General features: G+C 37.2%; 1 protein-coding gene across 15 annotated transcripts in view; it reads right to left on the reverse strand.

Moving 5' to 3' along the window:
- Nucleotides 1-24,895, reverse strand: part of NFIB (nuclear factor I B) — a 450,728-nt gene that overhangs the window by 99,228 nt on the left and 326,605 nt on the right. For all 15 annotated transcript variants that reach the window (XM_060300938.1, XM_060300944.2, XM_060300937.1 and 12 more), the window contains one exon: nucleotides 2,470-2,523. In XM_060300938.1, coding sequence (XP_060156921.1) covers nucleotides 2,470-2,523 — 54 coding nt within the window. The remainder of the gene's footprint in view (nucleotides 1-2,469; nucleotides 2,524-24,895) is intronic.

Below are 24,895 nucleotides of genomic sequence, written 5' to 3' on the forward strand. Positions count from 1 at the left end.
CCAGAAAACAGAGATGAAAAGAGCCTCCAAGAGATAAATTATGCTCTAAAAATACCAAACATGCTTATACTTATGAAAAGAGCTTTTAATAATAAGTATAATTTATCCCAATTGACTGCAAAACAAAAACCTTAATAAGTTATGATTTTTCGCATTTCCAGTTAGATACTATTTAATATTTCTAGTGATTTGATTTATGTCAAGTTATTACAGAACAAACTCTTACTTCCATCAAACAGAATTCCTTCATAATCTCTAAGGTTAAGTCCATAATATAATGATACACAAAGCATGTTGAAACGATAGAATGCTTCTGAATCATCAAAGAAAATTCTAATTTTATTCCACTTAATTTTGATATTTTATGTTTCATTATATTCTATCTCTGAAAAACTGGTAACCAATGTACAATTTACATATACATAATATTCAACTAATCATAATATATATTTACCTACAACGTTCCAGTTTTCAGACATAGTTCACAAAAGGTTTGATTTCCAAGGAAAATTTAAGAGGGAAAATAATAGAGATGCTTTATCTTGATTGTTTCTGCTACCCATATTATATGTAAACAGATAAATTAATAGGTGCTACACTGAATGTAGTAAAGAAAATTTAACCAAGCTTCTCAACAAATATTGAAAAATCATATTCTGTCATTATATAACTATTCAGAGATTATTCATTCAGCTCAAGTAGAGAACATTTTAAGTGAGTATGATTCTTTCTGTACATGTTCAGAAATGCATTTCAAACAATAACAGCTTTATTAATTTCAAACCAAGCTGTCATTCAAATGCAAAGAGCACTATCCTTTGTTTAGTCTGACTTAACAATGCTTATCAACTCTTTTTCTAATAAAGGTCCCCCTCCCTGCCAGTTCTTTGTAAAATGAGTGAAGAAGCTTTTAAAAAATGTTTGGATACAATTCACTTTTGGTTATCATGCTACACAGAGAAAACATTAATAACTAAAAAGAAGAAATTTTAGTAAAGTTGAAGACATTACAAGCTAATAAATTTTCTCAAGTTCAGAAAATTTCTGACAAATTTTATTATATTCTAAATAGCTCGCTTTCTTGGCCCCATCCACACAAAAAATAAAATAATCAATTTAACTGGAAGTTACATTTAAAATTTTTCAGTTTTTTCAATGTTTTGCTACCAATTTTTAGTCATATTAAATGACTTGGATGAAAGTAAAGAAAAATCAACTTAGTATACATTTTATATCTATACTTAATTAGAATATTTTATCTTTGAAGGATATACTACTTTTGTCATACAATCTGATTTTGTACGATACAGAATAAGTTAATATGCAGTTGGAAAATTTTTTTCGAAGATAAAAATAGAGAACAAAATATAAGCAAGACTCAGAAAGAAAAAAATATATTCTGTTTTGACTTTGCATTTTTACTTACATATTTACTTGTTATATCTTTCTAACATCGTTTTAAAGCAAGAATGCTCTGACACATTTTCTTGTAGTTTTGAGGGTTCTTCAGCCTCACATTAGCAAAGTATTATGACAGGAAGACCAAGCAATTAAGGACCTAAAACTAAGTCTACCTGTGGAAACTTTTATGATTCCCTTTTATAAATTTGGGGGTCTATTTTCAATGAAAAGCCAAATGAGATCATTTTGGAGGTGGAGGTTATATGTGGTCAGTTTGAATTTTTTTACCTGTTTGTTTTGTTTTTGTTGCATTCTTTTACTAAAGTCACAGATATAATTAAAATTTTTATGAGATTAAAATATTAGAAACTCTTCTTTGCACTAGTTTTTATCTCATGAGAAGAGATACTACTCCTAAATCAGTCAAAATTCTATATCTGCAGCTTTAGGAAAAACAAAACCATGAAGACGGTATGGTTTCTTATAAAAGCCATTTTCAGATCTGGAACAACTTCTGAAAATAAAGAGAGTATTCGACATACATTATACTAAAGGAAAAGTCTTACTTTCATTATTTCCTGATTCTTGGAATCCCATTAAAAACATTATGGAATAAAAACTCATTTGCAAAAATCCCGCATGAAGACATAACCACTACCACCACAACCTACTTTTTAAAGTAATGAGATTTGATAAACTATAATAAGAGTATGAAAAATTATACTTTTTCCTGTGCATTTTAAAAGAAAGATTAGAAGGATTTTTGGCTTTTCAAACAACAGTGACTTTTAGCACCTGAAAGATATACAGCTATAAAATACATGCATATTCATTTTCAAAGAAACACCAACAAAAAGTAAAACATTAGTGATTAGGTACATACTGATGACGCCAATGTGGAAGTATGTGCCACTGTGAAGGGCCTAAAAAGAATCACATCTTGTCCTGATCATACCTGCCTGCCAGAACAAAATAGGCAGCTGACCAATTACGGAGTGTTTATCTATACAGTGGTACCTTTGTTCTCCAACAATGTCAGATTGCAAACGTCCTGGAACACATATTTACCTGGAGGATTCTTGGCAGGATCATTGTGGCTTGGACTTCCTGATTGTCCAGAATCTGTAAAGAAATCACAGAAAATGTTTTCTTTTTAATTTGTTTTGAAAGAATTTCACAATCCTCAGAAGGACTTAAAAAAATTTTTTTAACGTAGAACAATGAAGTCGAGTGTTTGAATAAAGTATACTTTCCTAAGCCTTTCAGGAGCAATGTTTTATTTATTAAACTAGAAGAACATCTATATATATATATTTTTTTTTTTTCGAGAGGAAAAAAGTAGCGATCTCTAATATTTGTGGGGTAGGGCAAGGCTTTTTTAAAACAAAAGGTCTGGCGACGAAGCCACTAAAGGTGGTTTGAAGGTTGGGCCTGTCAGGAGCAGTAGGAAATAAAGCAGATACATTCCCTAAAAATGCAATCTGAGTGTAATTAAACATGCTTTTTAAAAAAAACCTGAAAATGTTTTTATTCAATGAGTAAAAATACATAGAAACTAGAGTCCGTTTTTCCAGGATTTCAATCGCATACACACATATCCACACCAATAATCCCCCAACCTACTGGATCTAGGCCCAGGTTTGACTGCATCCCATGATAGCAATCGATTTGCAAACACCAAGAAAAGCATAAATTACTAGGTAGAAACCATCACGGCTTTGTGGAGAGCAAATTGTTGGATCAATTTAATTTCCATCTGTGATAGACGGACAGACTCGGCAGATAAGGAGGAAGAGATCAATGCAGAATATCTGAATTTCCTATCCCACATTGTTCTTCATCGATGCTACAGAAAGGAACATGGAAGCTACAGTACTGTTAAACATGCCTTTCCTAACTAACCTGACACTGTTGTGTTTTGCTCACTCCCCTTTCCTCCATGTCCCCTCTGCATTTATCTATGTCATTTGCGCCATATTATTATACACTTACTTGCAAGTTGTTTTGTACTCTTCTTTTATTGGTTCTAGTATTTAAGTTTTGTCTCCCCAACTAAACTGCATGCTCCTAAGCAGAGGCAGAGATTCTGTCTACTTCTTTTGTGTTTTCCTCAGTGTGCTGTTCACGGCTATGAATGCACTGGGCTGGATGGTTCAGATTCAGCAGCTTTCTTTGCTTGCCTAGAAAAGGCAATTTTGAACTTGATAGTGAATTTCAACAAAATTTCATAGGCGGCCACAGACAAGTCTCTTTCCTGAAACCTGGCCATTATACCCAAGACAGGATCCAGTCTTATTTAAGCAGAAAAATCTTATGCTGGTTTTTTCAGCAGAGTTATTCTGCTCTTCTACTCAAGTTATTAACATACTGCAACTGCTGCTTCTACTATTAACTGCAAGGACATTCTGTTGACTTCTTTCTGTATAAAACTTGGTTATTTATTTCTGCCCTTTGCCTCATGCCTGCTAACTAGATTTAATACTGAGATCGGAACTGTGCCCCTTCATCCCATTTCCTTGTCTTTTTTCTTTTTCTTTTCTTTCCTTTTTTTTTTTTTTTGTCCTAGAACAGTTTTTATAAAATCTCAGTAAATATATTTAATGATTCCCACATTATCCTCCAATGTATTTCTTATTTCCCCAAATGGAAAAGAAACCGGTCAGGACTACTCCTGCAATCTCAGTTCTGGCTAGAGTCTTCTACAGATAGTCAAAGAGAGTTAGGTACTCTCCAAAAGGTTTGTCTCATCTCCCATGAATTCTATTAGTTTTTCTGGAATTGAGGCAAGACTCAGTGACTTATAACTTAGGAGATCAATCTTTCTCTTTCTTTATTCCCATAAAAGATGGCCCAATACTGGCTACTTTCCAGGCATGGAGTATGACAGTTACATAAAAAAAGAAAAATTATATGATTTTGCTATAGCCTCAGCTATTTTTGCCTTGAGTTCCTCTGACAAATGTCCCCCAGAATTGATATGACATTCCAGCTTAATTTCTCAAGTGACTCTTAACATTTTGAGAAGTTCCATTTATGCAGTGTGTACCCACTGACCAGAGCCTCCCCACATTTTATTTTTCCCTGTAAAGCTACTTCACATTTATGGAGGTCTAGATATTGATCCCCCATGGTGGCTAATGACACCTTCACGATGACACAACATGAGGTAAATTAGGGTTGTCATAAGAGGACATGAGCTGTCCACTCTAGGTGAGCCTTAGTATTTTTAGTTAAATCAACTTCAAAACAGAACCACAAAATTCTTTCCCAACATCTTGTTGCTGAAATTTGGATCCAGTAAAGAAAAATGTCTCTTCCATTCCTGAGAAAGTATTCAGTTAGAACAATGACACCCCATTACCACAACATCCCATTTGGAAAACCCTAATTTTTTTCTGCTTCAAATTACCCTTTTCCCCTATTTCCAACAACTGCAGACCAACTTCTTCAACTGAAATAAAAATGTAATTTCTGAAAAATAACCCACAAACATTTGAGGGAAAGCTAAAGTAGACCCTAAATTTGAGGCATACACTTGCTTTTAATAATAATAATTCCACTTTCTAAAATAATCTGGCATTTACTGGCACACATGACAGATTTTTCCCTCGTAGTCCAACGTCTGTGCCCTCTCATGCAGTAAACAGCATATACTGGATCCCCAAAACACAGAAGAGGTCCCCTCAAGGAACGAGCAAAAGAACACTTACTTTTCCAACTGTAAATTCTAACACTCTAATCTACTTTTAACTCTTATGTCACCTTATATCGGTCACTTCATTCCAACTGCTGGAAAAGGAAGTAACCAGGGAGTCACAGTGGGCAGAGAAACCAAAAATGAACTGTTATTGTGGTGAACTTCAGAGAAAGAATTACTTAGACCACATCTAAAACCCTTCCAATTCACCACCTAGGTCAAATTACTCTATACCCAAAGGTTTTCCTTAACTGCTTCCATCATTTGCTCAAGTCGTGTGTATGTGTGTGTACTTCATATGTTACAGCGAATCCCGGCTCTGTCCCTCACTAGTAATGTGATCTTATACAAAATTACTTAACTCTTAGGGCCTTGGAGTCCTGCTCTTTAACTGTAATACTACCTACCTTACAGAATCATTGCAAAGATTTTACTATATAAAACGTCAAGTACTGATCAGACACATCTTACACAATCAATAAATGAAAGCTATTATTAAACAGAAAAGACACACTCAAAAAATGACTAATATTTTTAACGGACTGACTCTCAGGAAGAAAGGGAGAAAAGGGATATGACTAAATTTGTCCATCCCAGTGTAAGCATCTAAAACTGTCCGTGGTGAATCAACTGAAGACGGACGAGCGTGTGCCCTCTTGAATTCCTCTGTAAGTGCTTTAGTCCCACCCTCCCCAAAAGGGAGGAAGGCAGTGCTGCCATTTCGAGGCTCTCAGGGAGCTGTCATGCTCAAAAGCCAGGAGATACCAGCCATGTGACGAAAATTACCTTCTAGAAGACTGAAGTCTTTGAAGAAGGAGGGCGGTAAGAATGGGACTGCGAGGTGCCCAGCACACTCAGTCTTGAGGCTAGAAAGATTTTGATGCAGTGGAGAAAAAAGGAGAGGAAGGGGTCTTGAAGGCAGCAGACCTAAACCAGTCCTCTGTCATTCCCCCCACATTTTATTTCCTCTTCCCTGATCTCATTCTATAACTTCTACATTTCTTTGTCTGTCTCTTTCTGACCTGACTGGACAGAAAGTAGGATTGAAATACATTTTGCATATTTTCCAACATTTTTGTTTTAAAAGTGTGAATTAAACATATTATATTTCTTCTAGGAAACAGAAGAGTTAATGAAACCATTTCTAAATTAATGCTTTTAAAACTCAATCAATTCCTCCCTCCCCCAGGTTAAAGATTCTCTAGGAATAAGTAAAGGTTCTCATCTTTACATGGTCCTTATTAACTTTCCTTCAATCTTTCCATCCACTCCTTTTTAAAAAGTAGCCAATCTTTCATGGCTCTTCTAATATCTAAACTTTACCTAAGGAGTAACCAAGTTTCTCTAATGACACAATTTTATGGAAGATCCTGGGATACTTAAGTGATCTAAATGGCTTGTACAAAGTTACAAGGCAACTATTAAAACATGTGTTCTCTACATGGGCCACCCATTCAGACACACTGCCTCTTGAGTGGTTATGATGCAATCTTAAAATCATGCAAATCCAAATGACCTTTCACTCAATTCAAGATTTCTGGGAACTTTATCTTCCCCTAATCTCCCTCCTCCTTCCCACCATTTACCAATATATTCAAAACCTTCTTCAGAAATTTAAAAAAACCTTTAGCTAGTCTTTTTAACTGAAGTTGGAAATAATTATTATTATCATTGAAGTCTATACACTAATTGATGCTTTAGAAAGAGGCCAACTCTAAAAACTTTAGTTTGGATTTTCATTGCTAAACTGAGGAAATTCTAATGTTCTACTGATAATCTAATGGAAGTCCAATGAAATGTCTGTTAAACATATAAGATAATAAATAAATACTGATCTGTTAAATGTTTGTATTAAGTACTAACATGCTTGGGGGGAGGGATGTGGAGGGGGATGAACTCAATTAACTGATGTGGTTGGATCATCACAACTATGAAAGGTTTTTTGAAGGTCATTCAAGTAAGTTTCAATTAAGTGAGAATAAGATTTATGAAGCACGTTCTGTATTCCAGTTACTAATGTTTGGAACATATTAGGTTCTCCATAAATGTGTATTAAATTTCCATTTAATTTACAATAATGAGCTTTAACATATTGTTTTAAAAAGAATATACCTTCTATGCTATCTAGAAGCTCAGAGCTTGCTCAGACAGAAATGTACAAATTTAAAAAAAAAATACACTGTGATAGGTGCTATAAATGAGTACATAGCAAGAGGAAATAATTAGTTCTTCCTATGATGGATGGGCAAGGGCATGTCATAAAAGATATCAGAGGGAGGTGACCTTAGGAACAGAGTCTTGAAAAATAAACAGATCTCACATCTTGCTGGTACATATTCCTCTCTACTAACAAGGCGATTTCTTCAAAACCTAAAACTGATCAAGCTTCTTCCCTGCTAAAACTCTTACATGAGTCCCAATACATACAGAAAAAAACTCCAAAATTTTAGGATGTCATTCAAGGCACTTTGATCTGGCCCCTACCAACACCTGGGTCATACATTAGCCTTTCAGTTCCATGTGTGTCACCTCCATTTGATGCCCCTGAGTCCTTGCACGCAGTGTCCGTCTTTTTTTCTCCCTAAAGTCCTCCATGTTGAGGTCATCCCTTTTAGATTCTGAACTATATGAGGGCAGGGATACTGCCCTACTTAGCCTTATGGCCCTAATCTTCGGTACAGCGCCTGACACACTTGTTTAAGTCAAATGAATAGAAAACAATTGGTCTATAAACTACGGAAGTGCACAAAGAAGACTAGAAAAAAAGGAAGAAACACTAGGCATGCTGCCTCTGTGCAGAAACATCTAAAAATAAATGATAAAAATGAACTTATTTATAAAACAGAAATAGACTCACAGACATAGAAAACAAACTATGGTTACCAAAGGGGAAAGGTGGGGGAGAGATAAATTAGGAGTTTGGGATTAACAGATAAACACTACTACGTATAAAATAGATAACCAGTGAGGACCTAGTGTATAGCACAGGGAACTACATTCAAAATCTTGTAATAACCTATAATGTAAAGGAATCTGAAAAAGAACATATACGTATATATATGTATAACTGAATCATTCTGCTGTATACCTGAAACACTGAAATCAACTATACCTCAATTTTAAATAAATAAATAAATCCTTAAGAAATTATCCAGTGGGAAAGAAAATCAAGTAGACAAACTTTTGTGACAAGGAAAGGGAATAGAGACACAATTCCCAGAGTGGGTCTCCCAGCCTAATGTAAGGCTCAGTTCTGCTTCCCTTCATTTCTGAAGGAATATTTGGAAATGGGAGGGGGTAGATAAGAGGCACTATTTTGAGTCAGAAATTAAGGTTTGGCTCTCTCCTACAAAGGGAGGAGATGCTTGTCGGGGGAGGTCCAGGGAGCAGGCCACTAGTTTGCAAGCAAAAGGCCAAGAAGCTTTTGATGACCCTTATATATAAGCTGTCTTTCTACCCAAAAACGACACATTCCAGGAATTCATTTTCTTCTCTGATACCATGACTTGAGGGGCATGATTTTTATTTATTAAAAAAAAAAAATTTGAGAGGCATCACTTTTATTTATAATCATTCTGGTGCAAAGAAGGAATTGTACAACGTAACCTGTCAGGTCCCTTCTGGCTCTAAAATTCTATGACTCTATAACAATATAGCTTTTATATCAAGGGATATCAGAAGAGTAAATGAAACCCACACTGTAACCTGTTAACCTACAGATAGCCTCTTGCTAGAACTAAAATTAGTCATCATGTGATAAAGGGCCCCTTTGTCATATTCTTTGGCTTTAAGCAGGTAAAGAAATAGCCCATTGTCAACTAAAGATACCATGAGAGTTTTCTAGAGGCTTAGAATAGTCCCCTTCTTTCTCTCCAAAACATTATTAACTACTGACATACTAAAATAGCATATTTTTACAAATTAAGTATATAGTATGCCAGAAAGAATCACTTAAGAAAGAGAAAAGCCAATGTAAGAAACAAACAAAAACCTGAAAGAAGGCATACAAACCCATGCACTTTATAACAGGGAAACACAAAGTTAAGACAAAAACATCCACCTTTTTCAAGGAGAGAGGAGAAAACTATTCTTCTCAGACGAATCTCCCTCTCCGTTTGTGCAAAATGTCCTGCCTCCTTCTTGGCAGTTTACTTTCTACAAGGACTGATTTCCCTGGGAGTTATAGTGAGTTAGGTTTATGTAATCACAATTCTGATTACATAATTTGCCGTATTTTTTCTGCAGCACGTTAAAGATCTATACAGCTTCAGTTTTAATGGAGGACTGTTTCATCAATTGGGATGCCACAAAACTAAAGTTTTATAATACTTCCTTCTTCCGCTCTTAAATGGTTGAGAATAACACAAAGAAAGAATCTGGGAAAATTAAGCACATTCTTATCTCTCATAAGCATGTAAATGTGCGGGAAAATGCTCATTCTCTCCTTCTCTGATTTGGTCTATCTGTCCCTTCTCAACAGGAGATTACGTTATATGGCATCCACTTCTCTGCAAAACTTGGGTAACTAGCTATCCATGGGAAGCGTTAACTCTGTCACTTGGTTAATGGAGTCCTTGACATATTTTTGCTGAGTCTGTATCCATTCCCCTAAACCCGGTTCTGAGCAGGAAGAGACATTAAACCTCTCTGAATACTTTTGACAGAACCAAAATAATATTTGGGAGACATGGTTTCTTACATATTTTCAATCATGCTTTTTAATCCATATTATTTTCCATCTGAAGACCCATACCTTCAGATCTCCCTTTTTATTGGTTAACATGGATTTTAAAATATATCTTCTATACAGCAAAACTCAGAGATTTAAAAGAGGTTGCTATACTGAGGCTCCTTACAGATGAAGTAACTTATTTAACCAAAGAAAAATACAGTACAAGAGAGTAGACAGGTACTACACCCTCTATTTCTTTTCCCTACACATTCTACTAGTTCTATTATTAAACTTTCTTTTAAAGAGCCACCTTTTTCTGCTTAACAGGAGCATTAGGTTCAAAGCATCCTATCGCAAGGATTAAAATAAGGATTTGTTTGGGCTCAAGACCAAACTTTGTTCACAAGGAATTAGCCAAAACCATAGGGCACTGAAATTTCAGGGAAAAAAAGAAAATCCCACACCCATTTGAGAGCATATCTGTTCATGCCAGGGGACAATTCACCAATGCAGATGGGAAGACCCCTGCACAAAAGTGTGAAACCTGCCAACATGTCTGACCAGAGGTTTGTATTGCTTCATTAACTAGCACCAAACCCCCGCAAATGAAAGCAGGGATAATCGTATCTGACCTTTCTGGCCTCAGATTAAGTTCCATGACTCTCTACTGATCCAGGGATTGAGTAAACCAAAGGTCACAACCAGGAGCGTCTAAACTTCTTGTTTTTGAAGCCGTTAGCCTTTAGAATGTAAAGATACCATACCGGTCATTGTCAAGATTGCAAACTTTCTAGAGTGTGTTTTCAATTAAGTAAATAAAATGTGGTAATTAAATCAAGATTGCGTAATATGTTTTTGATTTGTAATCTCATTTAAATTAATTAACTGACTCAATCCCTGTTTAGTTTTTAAACTGGCCTAGTTAGGGAAAGAGTCCCTGGAAGCAAATCCAGTTTTCTATCTTTAAAAACAAGGCAAAGCAATCTGGCATACTTTAAAAATGAAAAAAAACTTAGATGCACCAGCAAAATATAAATACAGAGGCAAGGGTGTTAGCATAGAAGAAGGAGGAGTTTTATGGCATGATTTTGACTAAAAAAATAGATCTAGCACTAGAGAGAAATAAACCAAAACATTATTTATTCAAAACATTTCTTTTCCAATTTTATGAAGATTGCATGTTTGTTGGAAGCAAAACATTTCCAGCTGTATTTTAAGTTTCTGAGGAGAGTTGTAAGATTTATAATCTTTCCTAAATGCTGCCCATATCTTATAATATGAGATGAACACGCCACTGCGTACTTTAAAAAACAATTTGCCAATGCACTCTGCCACATGAAAACAATGAAGTCCTTTCCAAAACCCCACCAGATCCAGGAGGAAAAGATGAGATGAATGTTCTGTCTTTCCCATCTGGGAGACATTGTGGATTTCAGCCATACTATGTAATATAATTTTTTTTTTCCCTTGGAAACCGCGAAACCTGCATTTTATAGCAAGGTATGTAGTGCAAAGAGAATGCTGGTGAAATATGAATCTGAAAATGAAAACCAGAATGTCATCAGACTCAAGAGCATAATTGTGGAGGCAAGTTGAAAAATCAATGCAAAATTTCAACATAAACGAAATGCAACATTTGTGATCCTATCGGTCTGAAATTTTCTCTTAAAAGGAAAGCAGGGGAAAATAAATGCTCTTTTACCACCGAAATCCTGAACAGCACTAATTACACTGCCTGGCACAGTAACTTACTTATCTGCTTTATTTTGTCCTGGGGTCTTCATGCATTATTCTAAGTCCTACACCTAGCACATTCTGGGTGTACGTGGCCCTTCTGTGCTATGTCGGTTTTTTGTATTTCCCCAAAACTTAATACAATATTGTTTATCTAGATTAAAACCAGACATAAGACTTTCTAATATTTTGTTGGCAATCTTTCTTCTCAGGGAGCAGGACGTGTTTTCTCACAACTGTCTGGAGAGTCAGAACTCCTGGGTTCCATTCAGTAACTGCCAACACTTGTGCTCTGACCCTAAGCAAACCACTTCATGCCTGAATCAGTTTGTATCTTGCCCAATCACTTAAAACCGAATAAGAAAAGGTAGGAGTTTTTGGCCTTAGTCATTTCCAACAGGAATAAGAGGAAAAAAATAACTTTATACAACAGTGAAAATATGCACAAATATTTGTGCGGAAAGGCTAAGATTTGTTTTAATAGACTTTAAGGTTTAATTTCCCACACTCACACCCACCCACCCCCACCAAAAAAAAACCCTCCTAGTTAGTCCTCCTCCGTTTTCACTGTATACTTCCCCTTGAAAACACTAACAACGCAGGTAATTAAAGTTCTGCATTAGTGTACAGGTCTCCTGTTGGAGTGTAAAATTCATGGGTCAAGATACATGTTAGCCTTATTCACTGCCTGGCGTTTATATCTGCTGAATAAAGGACCACTCTTTACAGTGAACAATACCTTGATGGCTGATATCACTTAAAATACTTTTCATCTTTCTGAAATTATAATTAAATTGGCAGTAATGCCAATCGTAAGTTTTACTTGTTTGGTTATTACCTACATATAGTCTATTTTTAAGTGTCTGTGAGCTCTCTACAAATATAAATTTAGCAACTGATTCAGTCAGTGACCAAAAAGTCATATCCTTATTTTTTCCTGTGCTCATTTATTCACTGGCATGTGTTCTTAAAAAGAAATGTTTTACCTCAACAGATTTCTCCATTATTTAAGGTAAAAAGATACTTCGCCAAATCATTAAAATGTTGAAATCATGATATGAGCTTAGAGAAAAGAAATCGGTGGGTTTTTTATATACCCTACTAGTTGTATGTCATTAATAAGTTGCCCTTGCTTTATTATTAAATCACGGCTCTTAAGTCTATGATGATGTATTCATATAAAAATAAATGTATGTATTTAATCAAAGGTGTACAATACACAGCAGAGTAACAGAGTAAGATAGAGATAATATATTTCTACCATGGTCAAGTAGATTTGTACGTCAGACGTTCATGACTGCTTTTGTTTATAAAATAATTTTATCATAATATTGGAGGGAAAAAAATCAGAGAAGTCACTTGATGAAACAGGAAGCTTGCTGATGTGGCAGATAACGGTATTAAATGTCCTAACAGTTCCTTGATAAGTGGTTCAAAGAACTTCTGTCCTCATGGTTTCAGGACAAAAGCTAATTTACCAGGAATAAAACTACTTGAATAATACATCATGTGAAATTTTTTTTAAAGAATAAAATGAGGAAACAAATGAGGAGATAGTAACTTCCTCCTGCAAATGAAAACTGCATGAGAGGAAAGTAACTCAATTTTACTGGTAAAATAAAAAACCAAAAAATGGCTAACGAACATGACTTTTCCTTCTTTTTTTCAAGAGAACGGTCGGGATTATTCTGATAAGTGGAATGATATGTTTGAAAGAACTCTGAAAAGTTTGTAACTCAACAGAAATATGAAGATTTGTTATAATTTTATGGGGCAGTATTTTTTCAAATGATCATTTTAAGAGGAAAGTTAAAAATACAGGTAACTTTAAACAAGAATAATAGAAAGCCTATTATAGCAGCCTACTATGGAATCGACTGGCTATTTGGAAAACAAGAAAAAATGATGAGAGGCATGCCCACTTGCTTAATCCACTTTAAAGAAGGGAATCGAGAGTATAAGAGCACGGAGCTGTGAACCTTGTGCTCAAAATTCCTTCCATTTTGTCATTTTACTCAGTTTATCTTTAATGGAGATTCAAATGGACTCCTTATGATTCAAAAATCTCTAAGCTACACCTAAAGAGTATGAAAAAGAACAAGTTTCTGCATTATGCCCCATCCGTATGTCTTAACCCTGAACGGTATCAAACCTATGTAATTTTATACATCAAATGCCTTCCAGATGTGACAAAATTTTAACACAGACCAACGTCAAGTTCTTCACTGTAGACTCATCTCCCATGCTCACAAAGATTATTTCCATTGCACATAACATTACACACGGCTAATGTTCAATTTTCCAAATTGATTATTATGCTGCCATTTCAAAAATGACATTGCCTTCCAGTCAAACAACAAACTACAAGCTATGCTGCATACCCAACCTCCCCCTCAAAATCACAAAAGAACCAAGAAACCACATCATTATTTCCAAGTTGTAGACAATGCTTGATTACAACGGCAGTTGAACTTTTCCTGGTCCATTCCTGATACCTCCAAAAGATGGAGAAAGAGAGGGTGATTATAATTTTTTGTCAGAGCTACCAATTACCATCAGAACAATTGAGCCTGTCACCTGTTGTTTGGGGTTCTAAAGACTGGCTCTAATTAGAGAAGATCGAATACTTCCTGACATTTACAGTATGTTAACAATTGAAAATTAACCAACAAGATCATTCATGGAGAATTTTCAAAAGCATCTAATAATACTCTTGATGAAAAAAACATAAACTAAATTTCCCGGTAGGATAAAAAAGAAATTTAGTAACTCAATGCCAGTAAGAAAAACTAGTATGATAAGGCTTTGGATAATATCCTGAAAACTTAATCCCTCCCACAAAATTAATGCTTTGAACCTTACCGCAATTCCATCCCCCCACCCCATCTCCAAAATCAGAATTGTCATGTAGTGATAATTTGTCCTCCAAGACATCCCTCACTCTGTTCCTGCAAACTACATTTCCCAGCTTGTTAACAACTGGCTTCAAATTAGAGCCATCCAATGGGAGGCTCTGGTGGGAGTTGTGGAACTTGGAGAGTGGGAAGACAGGAGAAAGGGAGGTGTTTCTTCTCTTTCTACTTTTAACAGGTATCTCCAAGCAATGGCTGTCTCCTTTGTGTTCTAGCTTCCACAGGGTGGGCCCCTCTCCCTGTGGTCTCCAAGGGCTCTGGCAACACCACCTCCTCCTCTTATCCCGCCAGCCTTAGTTGCAGTAGTGGGTTCCTACAGATGCTAATGTCTGGGTTGCCTCACTGCCCCTTTGGGTTTTTACCTGTTCTAACATCATTGTAATTGGTCTCCCCTTGGTAATTCTTTCTAGTGGACTCGGGTAGGAGCTCTATTTTTCTGGATCCTGATGGATACATGTACTTTTTGACATATTCATCACTCTAAAATAGATGTCAGGTAATAGAGTTAGAGGTAGTGGACTAAATATAATCCATGTAGAATATTAATAAATTTCAAGTCATTGTTATGATTTTCATTAAAAAGGTGACAAAGCACTGTCACCGCTCAGTACGCAGTACAAAACTTTATACCCCAATGTGTTTTATAATGCACGATATTGGCAAAGATAATCAACGTTAAAAAAGATTAATTTAATTAATCAGATTTTCAATGCCAAGCTCTAAATCCATCTCTTCCAGCAGATCCTCTGCTATTCATACCCACCCATCCAGGTTTACTATTTCTTTTTACCTACTCAGACTTAGTCTTTCCATCCAACTTTTAACAATTAACATGATACCTGGGTTTTTCCTTGTGTATGCGATTTTCCTACAAACATGACTGTCTGCTCCTTGACTGGATCAAGTTATGAGCCTGATAATTTTTATAGAACGTTGCACATTTATTTCTATCTCATAAACAACTTTGAGTTGCTTATCAATTATCTGAATATCTAACAATATCATGTGGAGATAATAAAAAAGTTGTCTTAAATATAGACCAACATATAGCAATCTAAGAATAATATATATTTGAAAAGAGAAATAATTTCAGCATTACTCTTTTTTCTCTAGGAAATAGTTCACTCACTTGACGTCTAGCATTTTCACATTGGAAAATTCATAAAATAAGAATAGACAGAAGCATTTTCTTCAACCAGAACTGCATAATCTATGGCGCTTTACTAGAACACGCCACAAATAGGCGATAACAAAAATGTTTCTGTTTGTATGTATAGGGAAGTATGTGAACTCACAATACTACAACTTTACCATCACAAATGCAAGCAGTATGGATATGCTCAATATTTTACACTGTGATAGATAACATCCCACTAGAGGGAAGTGACATTGCAGAAAACATAAAGCATCAATTCACGTGGTGCCGCCTTTTTCTGATGAAACTTTAACAGGGTGGCACCAGTGCTTGGTGGGTGTACTCAGTTGCCAGCACTGCACTATAATACCACGACCCTGTGCTTCCTCTCAGTCATTTTGAACTTTCCCACCCCCCCATCCCGAAAGTTTTATTTTCATGGTTCTTAAACATTAGTGCCCTGGTTTGTGATAATTACCGCCAAACATCGTATGGAGAGGGTATCAACTGAAAAATCACTGTTTATTAAATTTTTTTTAAACTTGAGCCTGAAATCTATTTAGTCAATTTTTGTCACTTAAGGCAAAATTTGTAAATTTAATTCAATAAATATTTATTGAAAAAGAAAATGAGTTATAGTCTAAATAGGCATAAAATGAGCATAAAGTAAGATGAACAATAATTTCTACTTTTTGCATTTTCCCATCCCTCCGTTTTATTTCCAATGAGAACATTATAGCGCAATGAATAAGCTAAGAGACAACCTTCATAACATGACAGTAGACATATTGCACAGACATTGAAAACTACAGGAATAATGCTGAGACCACGAGATAGAGACAGTCCTTGAATTTCTCTGGCAACATGGACAAGGGGCAGGAAGCCTAATGCCAGATAGAAAGTGAATCTAAATGTTAACCAGGTTTTTTTTACTATGCCCACAGTATTCTATACTTAAACTTTTGCTATAAGTTGCCGTCCAAAAAAAAGACAATAAGAAATAAGGAATTATCCCCAGTTCTTCCAATGTACTCTACATCTGGATTCTGTGATTTAAGAGCCATCACATAGGAATATATAACTCAGAGACAAGATAAAACAAATGAAATTGAATTGCTTACATTATACCAAGCAGATAACTGAAATTATGACAGATGTAACTGGCCCAGAGATAGGTGTAAAGAGGCACCCTCCTACAAATGGGCTGATAGAGCAAAGAAGAAGTAATCTCCACCTTCAAACAATGTATTTGAAGATCTGGTTGGAAGCCAATAAACAGAAAATCTCCATCCACTTACAAACGTCACAGCAGATATAAAGGAACAAAATAACACTGAAACGTTTATAAGGAAATGATTTTTTAATACTGGAGGCAGACTGTATCACCTCAACCCAGTGGCATGAGCGTGGTCTCTCTCTTTCTCATTTAAAGAGTAAATCTTTTAGTGTGACATTCCCTAAGTTTCTTTATAATGTGCTATGCTTGACCTGGAAAGAAATTTTCGGTCTTGGCATGTTGGCTGAGAATGCCAACACAGGTACCAGGGAGTGCTAATTGTGGTGTCTCTCTGCCCAAGGCTTAGACTGAAACCATTAATTTACTTCATAGGACCATTCAACTCCTGGAAGATGAGAAGGACTTTTGGTACCACTGACCTAAGCAGAACTGAAACCAACTAACAAAGACAGCAAGGTTGGAATGTTACAGCTTCCTGTCATGAACCTGAGAAGCTCTGTCACCTGCCTGAGGGGAGCATAGCCCTTCTCCCTCCCGTGACACTGGTTAAGAAATGAAAGAAAGAGCAAAAGCTACTTAAAAGAAAATGATGCTTGCCATTTTTACATCTTGTTGACAAAATATTCGATTTTCTAGCAGACTCTATATCTAAGGAACACTTTAATGAAGTAAAGACGGGGTAAAAGTCTAGCTAATTTTGCAAGGACATAAAGCAGAAATAATCTCTAAGAAAATGGTCATTTCTGGGGTTTGCTTGAAAATATAAACTACAAATGAGAAGACTTTTATTGGGCTGCTGCATCATTCTCATTTATTTAGCTTTGTTTACTCAATGGCAATATTAGTGATGGCAATGAAGTCAGGGTTCCAGACCCAACTTGAATACCAAAGTTAGGTTACCCCAATCTGGACCCCAAGCCAAAGCTTCCTCCTCACATTAGGCTCCCACTCACAGTGACTCTTGTGTTTTCAAAGTGACCACACTGCTCAACTCTCTCTTCACTGAGCAGGAATCTTTCGTGGTATTATGGATGTGTATGTCACACCACGAAAACCAAAATACAACAGACAATACAAAAGAGGAAAAAGGAGCCCAGGAATCCAGTAAGGACATTTGGAAGAAAAAAGAGGGGGTGCTTAAGAAAATGGTTTTCAAACTTTCCTTTGAAAGGATAAACCAACCAATAATAATAATAAAATAATTACTGAAAGTTTTCTATTAGTATCATCCAGCAATTACCAACACTGGAATAAATTAATTGATATAATCCAATCAACTGGTAGAGAACAGTACTTATCTCCTCAGTCCATTCGCCATGCTAAAAATGATCCTAAAAGGTGGATTTTTTCCCTACGTTACTTTACAAACAAGCTCACATTGGCTGAACTTTATTTTCTGCTCCCCTGTTTACCTGGATTTGTTTTCAGCTTAACATTCATTAAGCAATAAGACACAACAAGAGGTGCAGTGATGATGAGATAGTCTCAAGGCCATTACTCTTCCCATGAGATGAACAGGGAGGATCTATGATAAGTGGAAGACAGCTCCATTTATGTGGGTTAGAAGGAAGAAATAGGAACTTACTCTAGAACCTCCTTTGAAAAGCAAAGAGAGAGCTTTAAAACCTCATGTATTTCTATTGTGCCTAACTTCTCATTTTTCCCAATAGAAGGCAAGGTCTGATAATTTGGGGCATTTCTGATTTTTCAGCTCCTGGTTGGGAAAAGGGATTCCTGTTCAAGGGAGGGAACATTACCACTCACGACTCCCCTCCCCCATGCCAGCACACAGGGCTTTTAGAGCCAACAGCCTTACACCAAAATACGCCACCTTTAACCACCAAGCCAACAAAAGTAATTAAGAACATTGCGTTAATTGCGTCTCTTCCCCAGAGGATGTGTCCTCCAAGGCTCTCTGAAATCAGACTAGGAGATTAGTAGCAATTTTACTCTCAAATCTCCTATTCCCACTAAAAAACAGGGCCTAAGTTCCTCACACCTACCCTCAGAATTATAGAGTCTATAAGTAAAAACCTTAAAAGAAATCAGAATACTTAGATCAGTTCTTTGTTAGGTAGTTTATTTAACCACAGAAACTTTGATCATCAGCTTCTTGACTGGTTCAAAGTTTGCTGTCAATCTCATGGAACTTTTGCAGTTTAAGAATTGTAAAGAGCTATAAGATGCTTAAATGTATTGTTTAAATTCAGAATTATAAATGTAAGTTTTCATTGGTCTTTCACTGCTGATCAAGATGACTGATAGTCTGGGCTCCATCAATCAAGAATTTGCAAAACCCATGACACATGAGTTGGAACAACTAGCTACTGACAGTAAGGTTCTTTCTCACCTTCCATTTGCACGAAGTCATAAAGATAGCAACAATGCCTTACAATTTTCAAAGCATTTTCACCCACATGATTTTGCAATCTGAAAAGAGGTTGGCTTTATTCTCATCCTTTCCAATGGCCAGGAAAGAATGTATGTAGCTTGATAACCTGCAGAGTAAAAGGAAACCTGGATTCTTCTTTGCAGTTCCCCTACTGACTTTCTTGGCGACCTCTGGGATGTCACTTACCCTCTCTCTGCCTCAACTGTCTATCTCAAATGAGCTATAATAAAACTTTTTTATTCCAGTCCACTGGGTATTGGAACAATGAATCTGATAGGACATCTCTAACACACTTTGATCTCTATAGGGAACGCTGCCATAAAAATAAAGACATTGTCGTGATTATTCTAATTGAGTTATTTGCAAATGGAGCTTCTTGATGGAGCCCAGCCCTCAGATATAGAAAAGTAAATTCTGCCAGTCCTCTAGGGTGCAATTGCCTCATGGCAATTATACCCATAACCACATTTCCTTATTACTGTTATAAAAGACTATGGTTCAAGGGGAAGCAAAGGGGGAGTTTAAGGAAAAATATGCTGTTTCTTTTCAATGGAAGATGCTGAAGTTGCAAATGTGGAGCCCAAGGCTATATGTAAACTTGGACAGAACATGTGTTCCACATTAGTGGAGCGTTCGTTAGTCATGTCAGAAAGGCAGAGGTGTCCCTGAGGCTGCAGCTTTTCAGCAAATTTTGGAAATAATTTAGGAGAAAAAAAGGCAAAATTACAAAGGTAACCTGAGCCTAACTCTAGGAGTGCTATAAAACAAAGAACCAAAAAAGGTTCAAGGCTATACCAACCTTACCAACAGAGGTAGCATATCACAAGATACAAGAAAATTAAACTGAGCTTAGGGAAGAAATGCTATGGACAATTTTACATGAAAAGCCAAAAGAGAATATTGGGGCTATGTTGTACTTTCCTTGAATCTACAGGCAGAACATACAGTGTTTCCCCTATTAAATGACAACAGCCATGAGAATTACTAGGTGGCTCAGTTCTCCATATTCCTCCAATGGACTCTTTTCAAAATAAAGAAAAAAACTGCCTTGTATTTTGAAATATTAGCAACATGAAACTTTCTTCTGATGAGAGGTATCTCTAAGGCCCATCACACTACAGAACTCCAAGGAACATCACAGTGTGGACTGCAGCGGGGAAGACAGCTAGAGTTGTTCTGTATACAACCTGTGGTGGCCCTATGTGTCATGGGGAAAAACCTTTTTAAAAATCTTAAAATTTAAAGTTCAAATAAGGGGCATTTATTTAATGTTTCTTATTAGTATTTTTTTTTAATTTCAATCTTCCGAAAAGCATTTGTTGTTGGTGGTTTGCATACAATCTAAAGATTCAAATTAAGATCTAGGTCTCCCAATAGATTGGGATTGACATATATACACTAATATGTATAAAATGGGTAACTAATAAGAACCTGCTGTATAAAAAAATAAATAAAAAGAGTAGAAGTTGAAAAAAAAAGAAAAAGATCTAGGTCTCCCAAAAGATCAACTGAAGGAAACATGTGGGACCATTTGCTGTTTGGTGACAATAATGCTACTTGCCTTATCTTCATTTCACAATCAGTGACACCTTCAGTCTACAAGTTTTAGCGAGCATCAGAATCATTTGAGATGCCTGTTAAAGATTCAGATTCCTGGACCTCACCCCCAGTGGCTGTGATTCCTATAGCAGTGCTGGGGCCAAGAAATGGCACTTTCAACAGGCACCCCAGGTTAACTCCTTTGTGCACTGTTCTCACACCGCTTACAAGGATGCTTTCTCACAAACCGGAAAGCAAAAAGTAGCATGCGACTACAGAGTCCTATCAAAAACAAACAAACAAAAATGCAGTCCTCAAGCCAAGACCAATTTCCATTTTAATCTCTCTCTCCCTGCCACGGGATGCACCAGCAGTTAGCTACAGCCAAAAATCACATGCGTAGAGTGAATCCTAAAAAGCAAACTAAATCCAAATCCACATTGAACCATTCTGAACTCTATCACACTTCACAGAGCTTTAAATAGAATTCTACGAGAAACATCATACCCTGACTGGCCAAGGGATTCTTTGGGTTCTGTTGCTTTATCCAAGTGATCCAAATTGACCCCAGGTTCCACTCTCTGCGTGTTCAGCTGTACGCTTTTCTCCAAGTCGAGCACAGAAGGATTTAAAAGAAAACACAAATATTGGCATAGGTGACTTGAGGTTGCTTGACCTTTCCGAAGGAAGATTTTTGGCAATGGTGTCTTGGCAGCTCCCTGGAAGGCCAGGCCAGGACACAAAGAGGAAGACAGGAAGCCGGGAACTGGCCATGTGTCCTTGGCAGGCAGCAGTGCAGCAGGGTGAACCACCCTCATCCCTGCCAAACCAGAAACAGTGGGGAAAGCCCAGCTAATTGGCAAGTCACAGCCGGCTACAGTGTACATCCTCCACTTTAAATGCCTGATAAAGTTAAATGGTATGCCAGACCCTAATCTACTTAAACAGGATCCAACTTTACTTTCGGAAACTTGATTTGCTCCTGTTTGTGCTTCCTTGAGGAAGTGGTGAAGCAGCATCTTAGGATGGTTGAGGGCTGGAGAGATAAAACCAAGTAAAGATGAACTGGAGTCCAGTACATTTTGCTTTTTGAAAGGGCCATGTATGTTCATGCTTTCAATTTTAACTAACAAGCCTTCTACTTGCTCATTTAGTTTCATTCAGAGGAAACTCTGAAGTCGACATTGCATACTGAGGATGGACCTCAGTACATTTGAAGGCAACAGGCATTTAAAAAAAGGAATTAACAAAACCCATTAAGATATCCCAGGAGACCACAGAACTGCACCCAGTTTGCAGTAGGCTATTGTTTTCACTTACATGTTAGTTGGCGCAAACATATTTTCTAGTAGAATCTGTATGTACTAGTATAATATCACCATTTTTGGAGTCTTTTACTGCTCAACTGGGGAGTCACACAGGGAGAAGGGTACAGTAGGAACTGTGCAAATATATTGCTCCTCGCTGCTGCTGTTAACACGGTGAATTCTGGGACCTGGAACTGGGAGTGTAATTTCCCCCCAGGGGAATGTCTGAAGGCTTGGGAAGAGCAATTAAAAGGGTGTGCTCAGTGGTTGGGAAAATTTCCTTTTATTTTCTACGAAATTGTTCATGCCTTCTCCAAAACTCACACAAAAATTTCCAAGTAGCTTCTGCTTCTTTCAATAGAGTAGCCGATGGTGAAGTTAGATGGAAAAATTGCAAATTTCCCTCAGAATTAGAAGAAGAGATTACAAAGAAACATAATCCATTGCTTTCTGCCAGATATTTCTTAAGGTCTACAGAACATTCATCCTTTAAGCAACCCAGGACCACAGTCCGACTGAATCTGTTTTGGTGAAGTTACATGCTGAGGGGTAAAAGACAAGGGCAAAACTTAATACTCCCTGATCACCATTTAAAATGAGCAAATATTAATAATAATCTTTATGCCCAATACCAAGCTCTCAGAGTCAGTAAGTCTAGATGTGTCCTAACTCCAAAATTACTATTTCTATAAGCTGCAACTTACCTTGAACTTCCCAAACTCCACCTAATTGACTTTGGACACTAAGTATCCCCAACTTTGAAAAATTCTCCTTCCTTTTTCCTTTGGGAAACCAATCCTTCCTAGTTCTAAGCCTGTCTTTCTGGGGCTTCTTTCCAATCTCTATGGCTATCTCCTCATCTGTAGACCTCTTACATGTTGGTGACACCTAAGACAACCCACCGAGTGGCCCCCCATCTTGTCTTCATTTGTTCCCCCGGAACAAACTCAACCAGATCCATGTTTACAACTATTACGCATTTGCAGGGGACTCTAAATCTCAATTTCTAGCCCTAACCTCTCCCAGTGTTGCTAGTGCACAATCCGGGCACCCTCTCAGTGCCCCCATCCATACCAATTAAGGGCACCCATACCCACTCAGTGGCCCAGGGTGAAAACTCAGGCGTCTGGAAACCCCATCTCACGTTCAACTGTTGGCCTAGACTCTATCTCCTACATTCACTCCCTCATCTCCTTCTGAAATGCTGCTAAAATCCCTCATTGAGCCTTCATGTGTCCTCTGACAATAGCCTCAGCCTCCTCAGGCCATTAGGATTTGAAGCCAGACTCCAACCTCTGCACTTCCACCAGGAATCACATCACTTCAAACCTTAAAACACTTCGATGGCTCCTTATTGCCCAGAACAACCCATGACCTCTTCATCATCTGGCCCCAGCCTAGCCTCATCGCTCACTACAGCCATCAGACAACCTTCTTCTTTCACCCCTTCTTCCATCTATGCCCAACTTCCCAACACGTAAACTCTAGTACACTCTAGAAATTCCTAGAATACGCGGTGCAACTGCAGGTCGCTACGCCTTTGCCCATATGGTTTCTATTTCTGAAATATCCTTTCTTCACAGCTAAACAAACTCTTAATTCATCTTTCAAAGCCCTTGAATTTTGTCTTTCTTTTCTGAACCTTACTTTCTCCCTTCTAAGGAGGCCACCCCACCCCAGGGCCCACAGCAGCTTGCTCATGTCTCCAATATAGGACTTGAACACTGCATTATGGTTGGTTGCTTTATATGCTGCTTCCCTGCATAAGACTGTGACCTCCTTATATTGCATTCACCCTGTGTAATTCTGGGAATTCACTTAAGCTGCAGAAAGCCTGTTATCTTGGATATACCATCCATGAAGAAACTGAGACAAAGAGCTTTAATTCCCCAAAGAAAGACGAAGCAATCTATAGAAAAGCTTCACAATGACCTACCAGTTTATACAATTAATTAAAACTCAATATTTAGGATTCTGACTTGTACTTACCAGATTTACCCATCTGTTTGTTTACAAAAACAAAACAAAACACAAGATTGAGCGCCTACAGTGTTCCATGTATCATCCCTGGGGCTCAGTCTACAAAGAGAACAAAACATGATTTGTTCTTCTCTTCATGCAGCTTACAATTTAATCTGCATTGTGCTGAATTTCATCACTTACCAGTAGGTAAAATGAGCTCTGTTTATAATTTATAAATAAGCAGTATCCTCAATTATTACATTTTAAAAAAATTTTATTTACTTATTTATTTTTGGCTGTGTTGGGTCTTCATTGCTGCGTATGGGCTTTCTCTAGTTGTGGTGAGCAGGGGCTACTCTTTGTTGCGGTGCATGGGTTTCTCACTGCGGTGGCTTCTCTTGTGCGGAGCACAGGCTCTAGGTGCGCGGGCTTCAGTAGTTGTGGCTCACAGGCTCTAGAGCGCAGGCTCAATAGTTGTGGCGCATGGGCTTAGTTACACCGCAGCATGTGGGATCTTCCCAGACCAGGGCTCGAACCCACGTCCACTGCATTGGCAGGTGGATTCTTAACCACTGCGCCACTAGGGAAGTCCCTCAATTATCACATTTTGAAAATAAAATTAACATGATACACACAGATTCAGCTGTGAGACAAACATTTTTTTTGCTTGATTTTTGTTTTTAACGAGTAAAACATCTGAGAGAATAAGAGCTGTTCTAAATGCCTTGTTTAGCTGTGATGAGCAGACAAAACACTGAGACCACAGCTTTAAAATTCTCTGATCTCCACCGTCTCTCAGGTAGCTGAAAGGAATCTGTTGACGAGCTTTGGATGCTGAATAGTCAAATACAACTTCAGATTGAAAATTACTTTACGGTCACACCCATAGATTGAGTGATGATGGAGC

This window comes from Globicephala melas, chromosome 6 (assembly GCF_963455315.2).
Source record: "Globicephala melas chromosome 6, mGloMel1.2, whole genome shotgun sequence".
NCBI lineage: Eukaryota > Metazoa > Chordata > Mammalia > Artiodactyla > Delphinidae > Globicephala > Globicephala melas.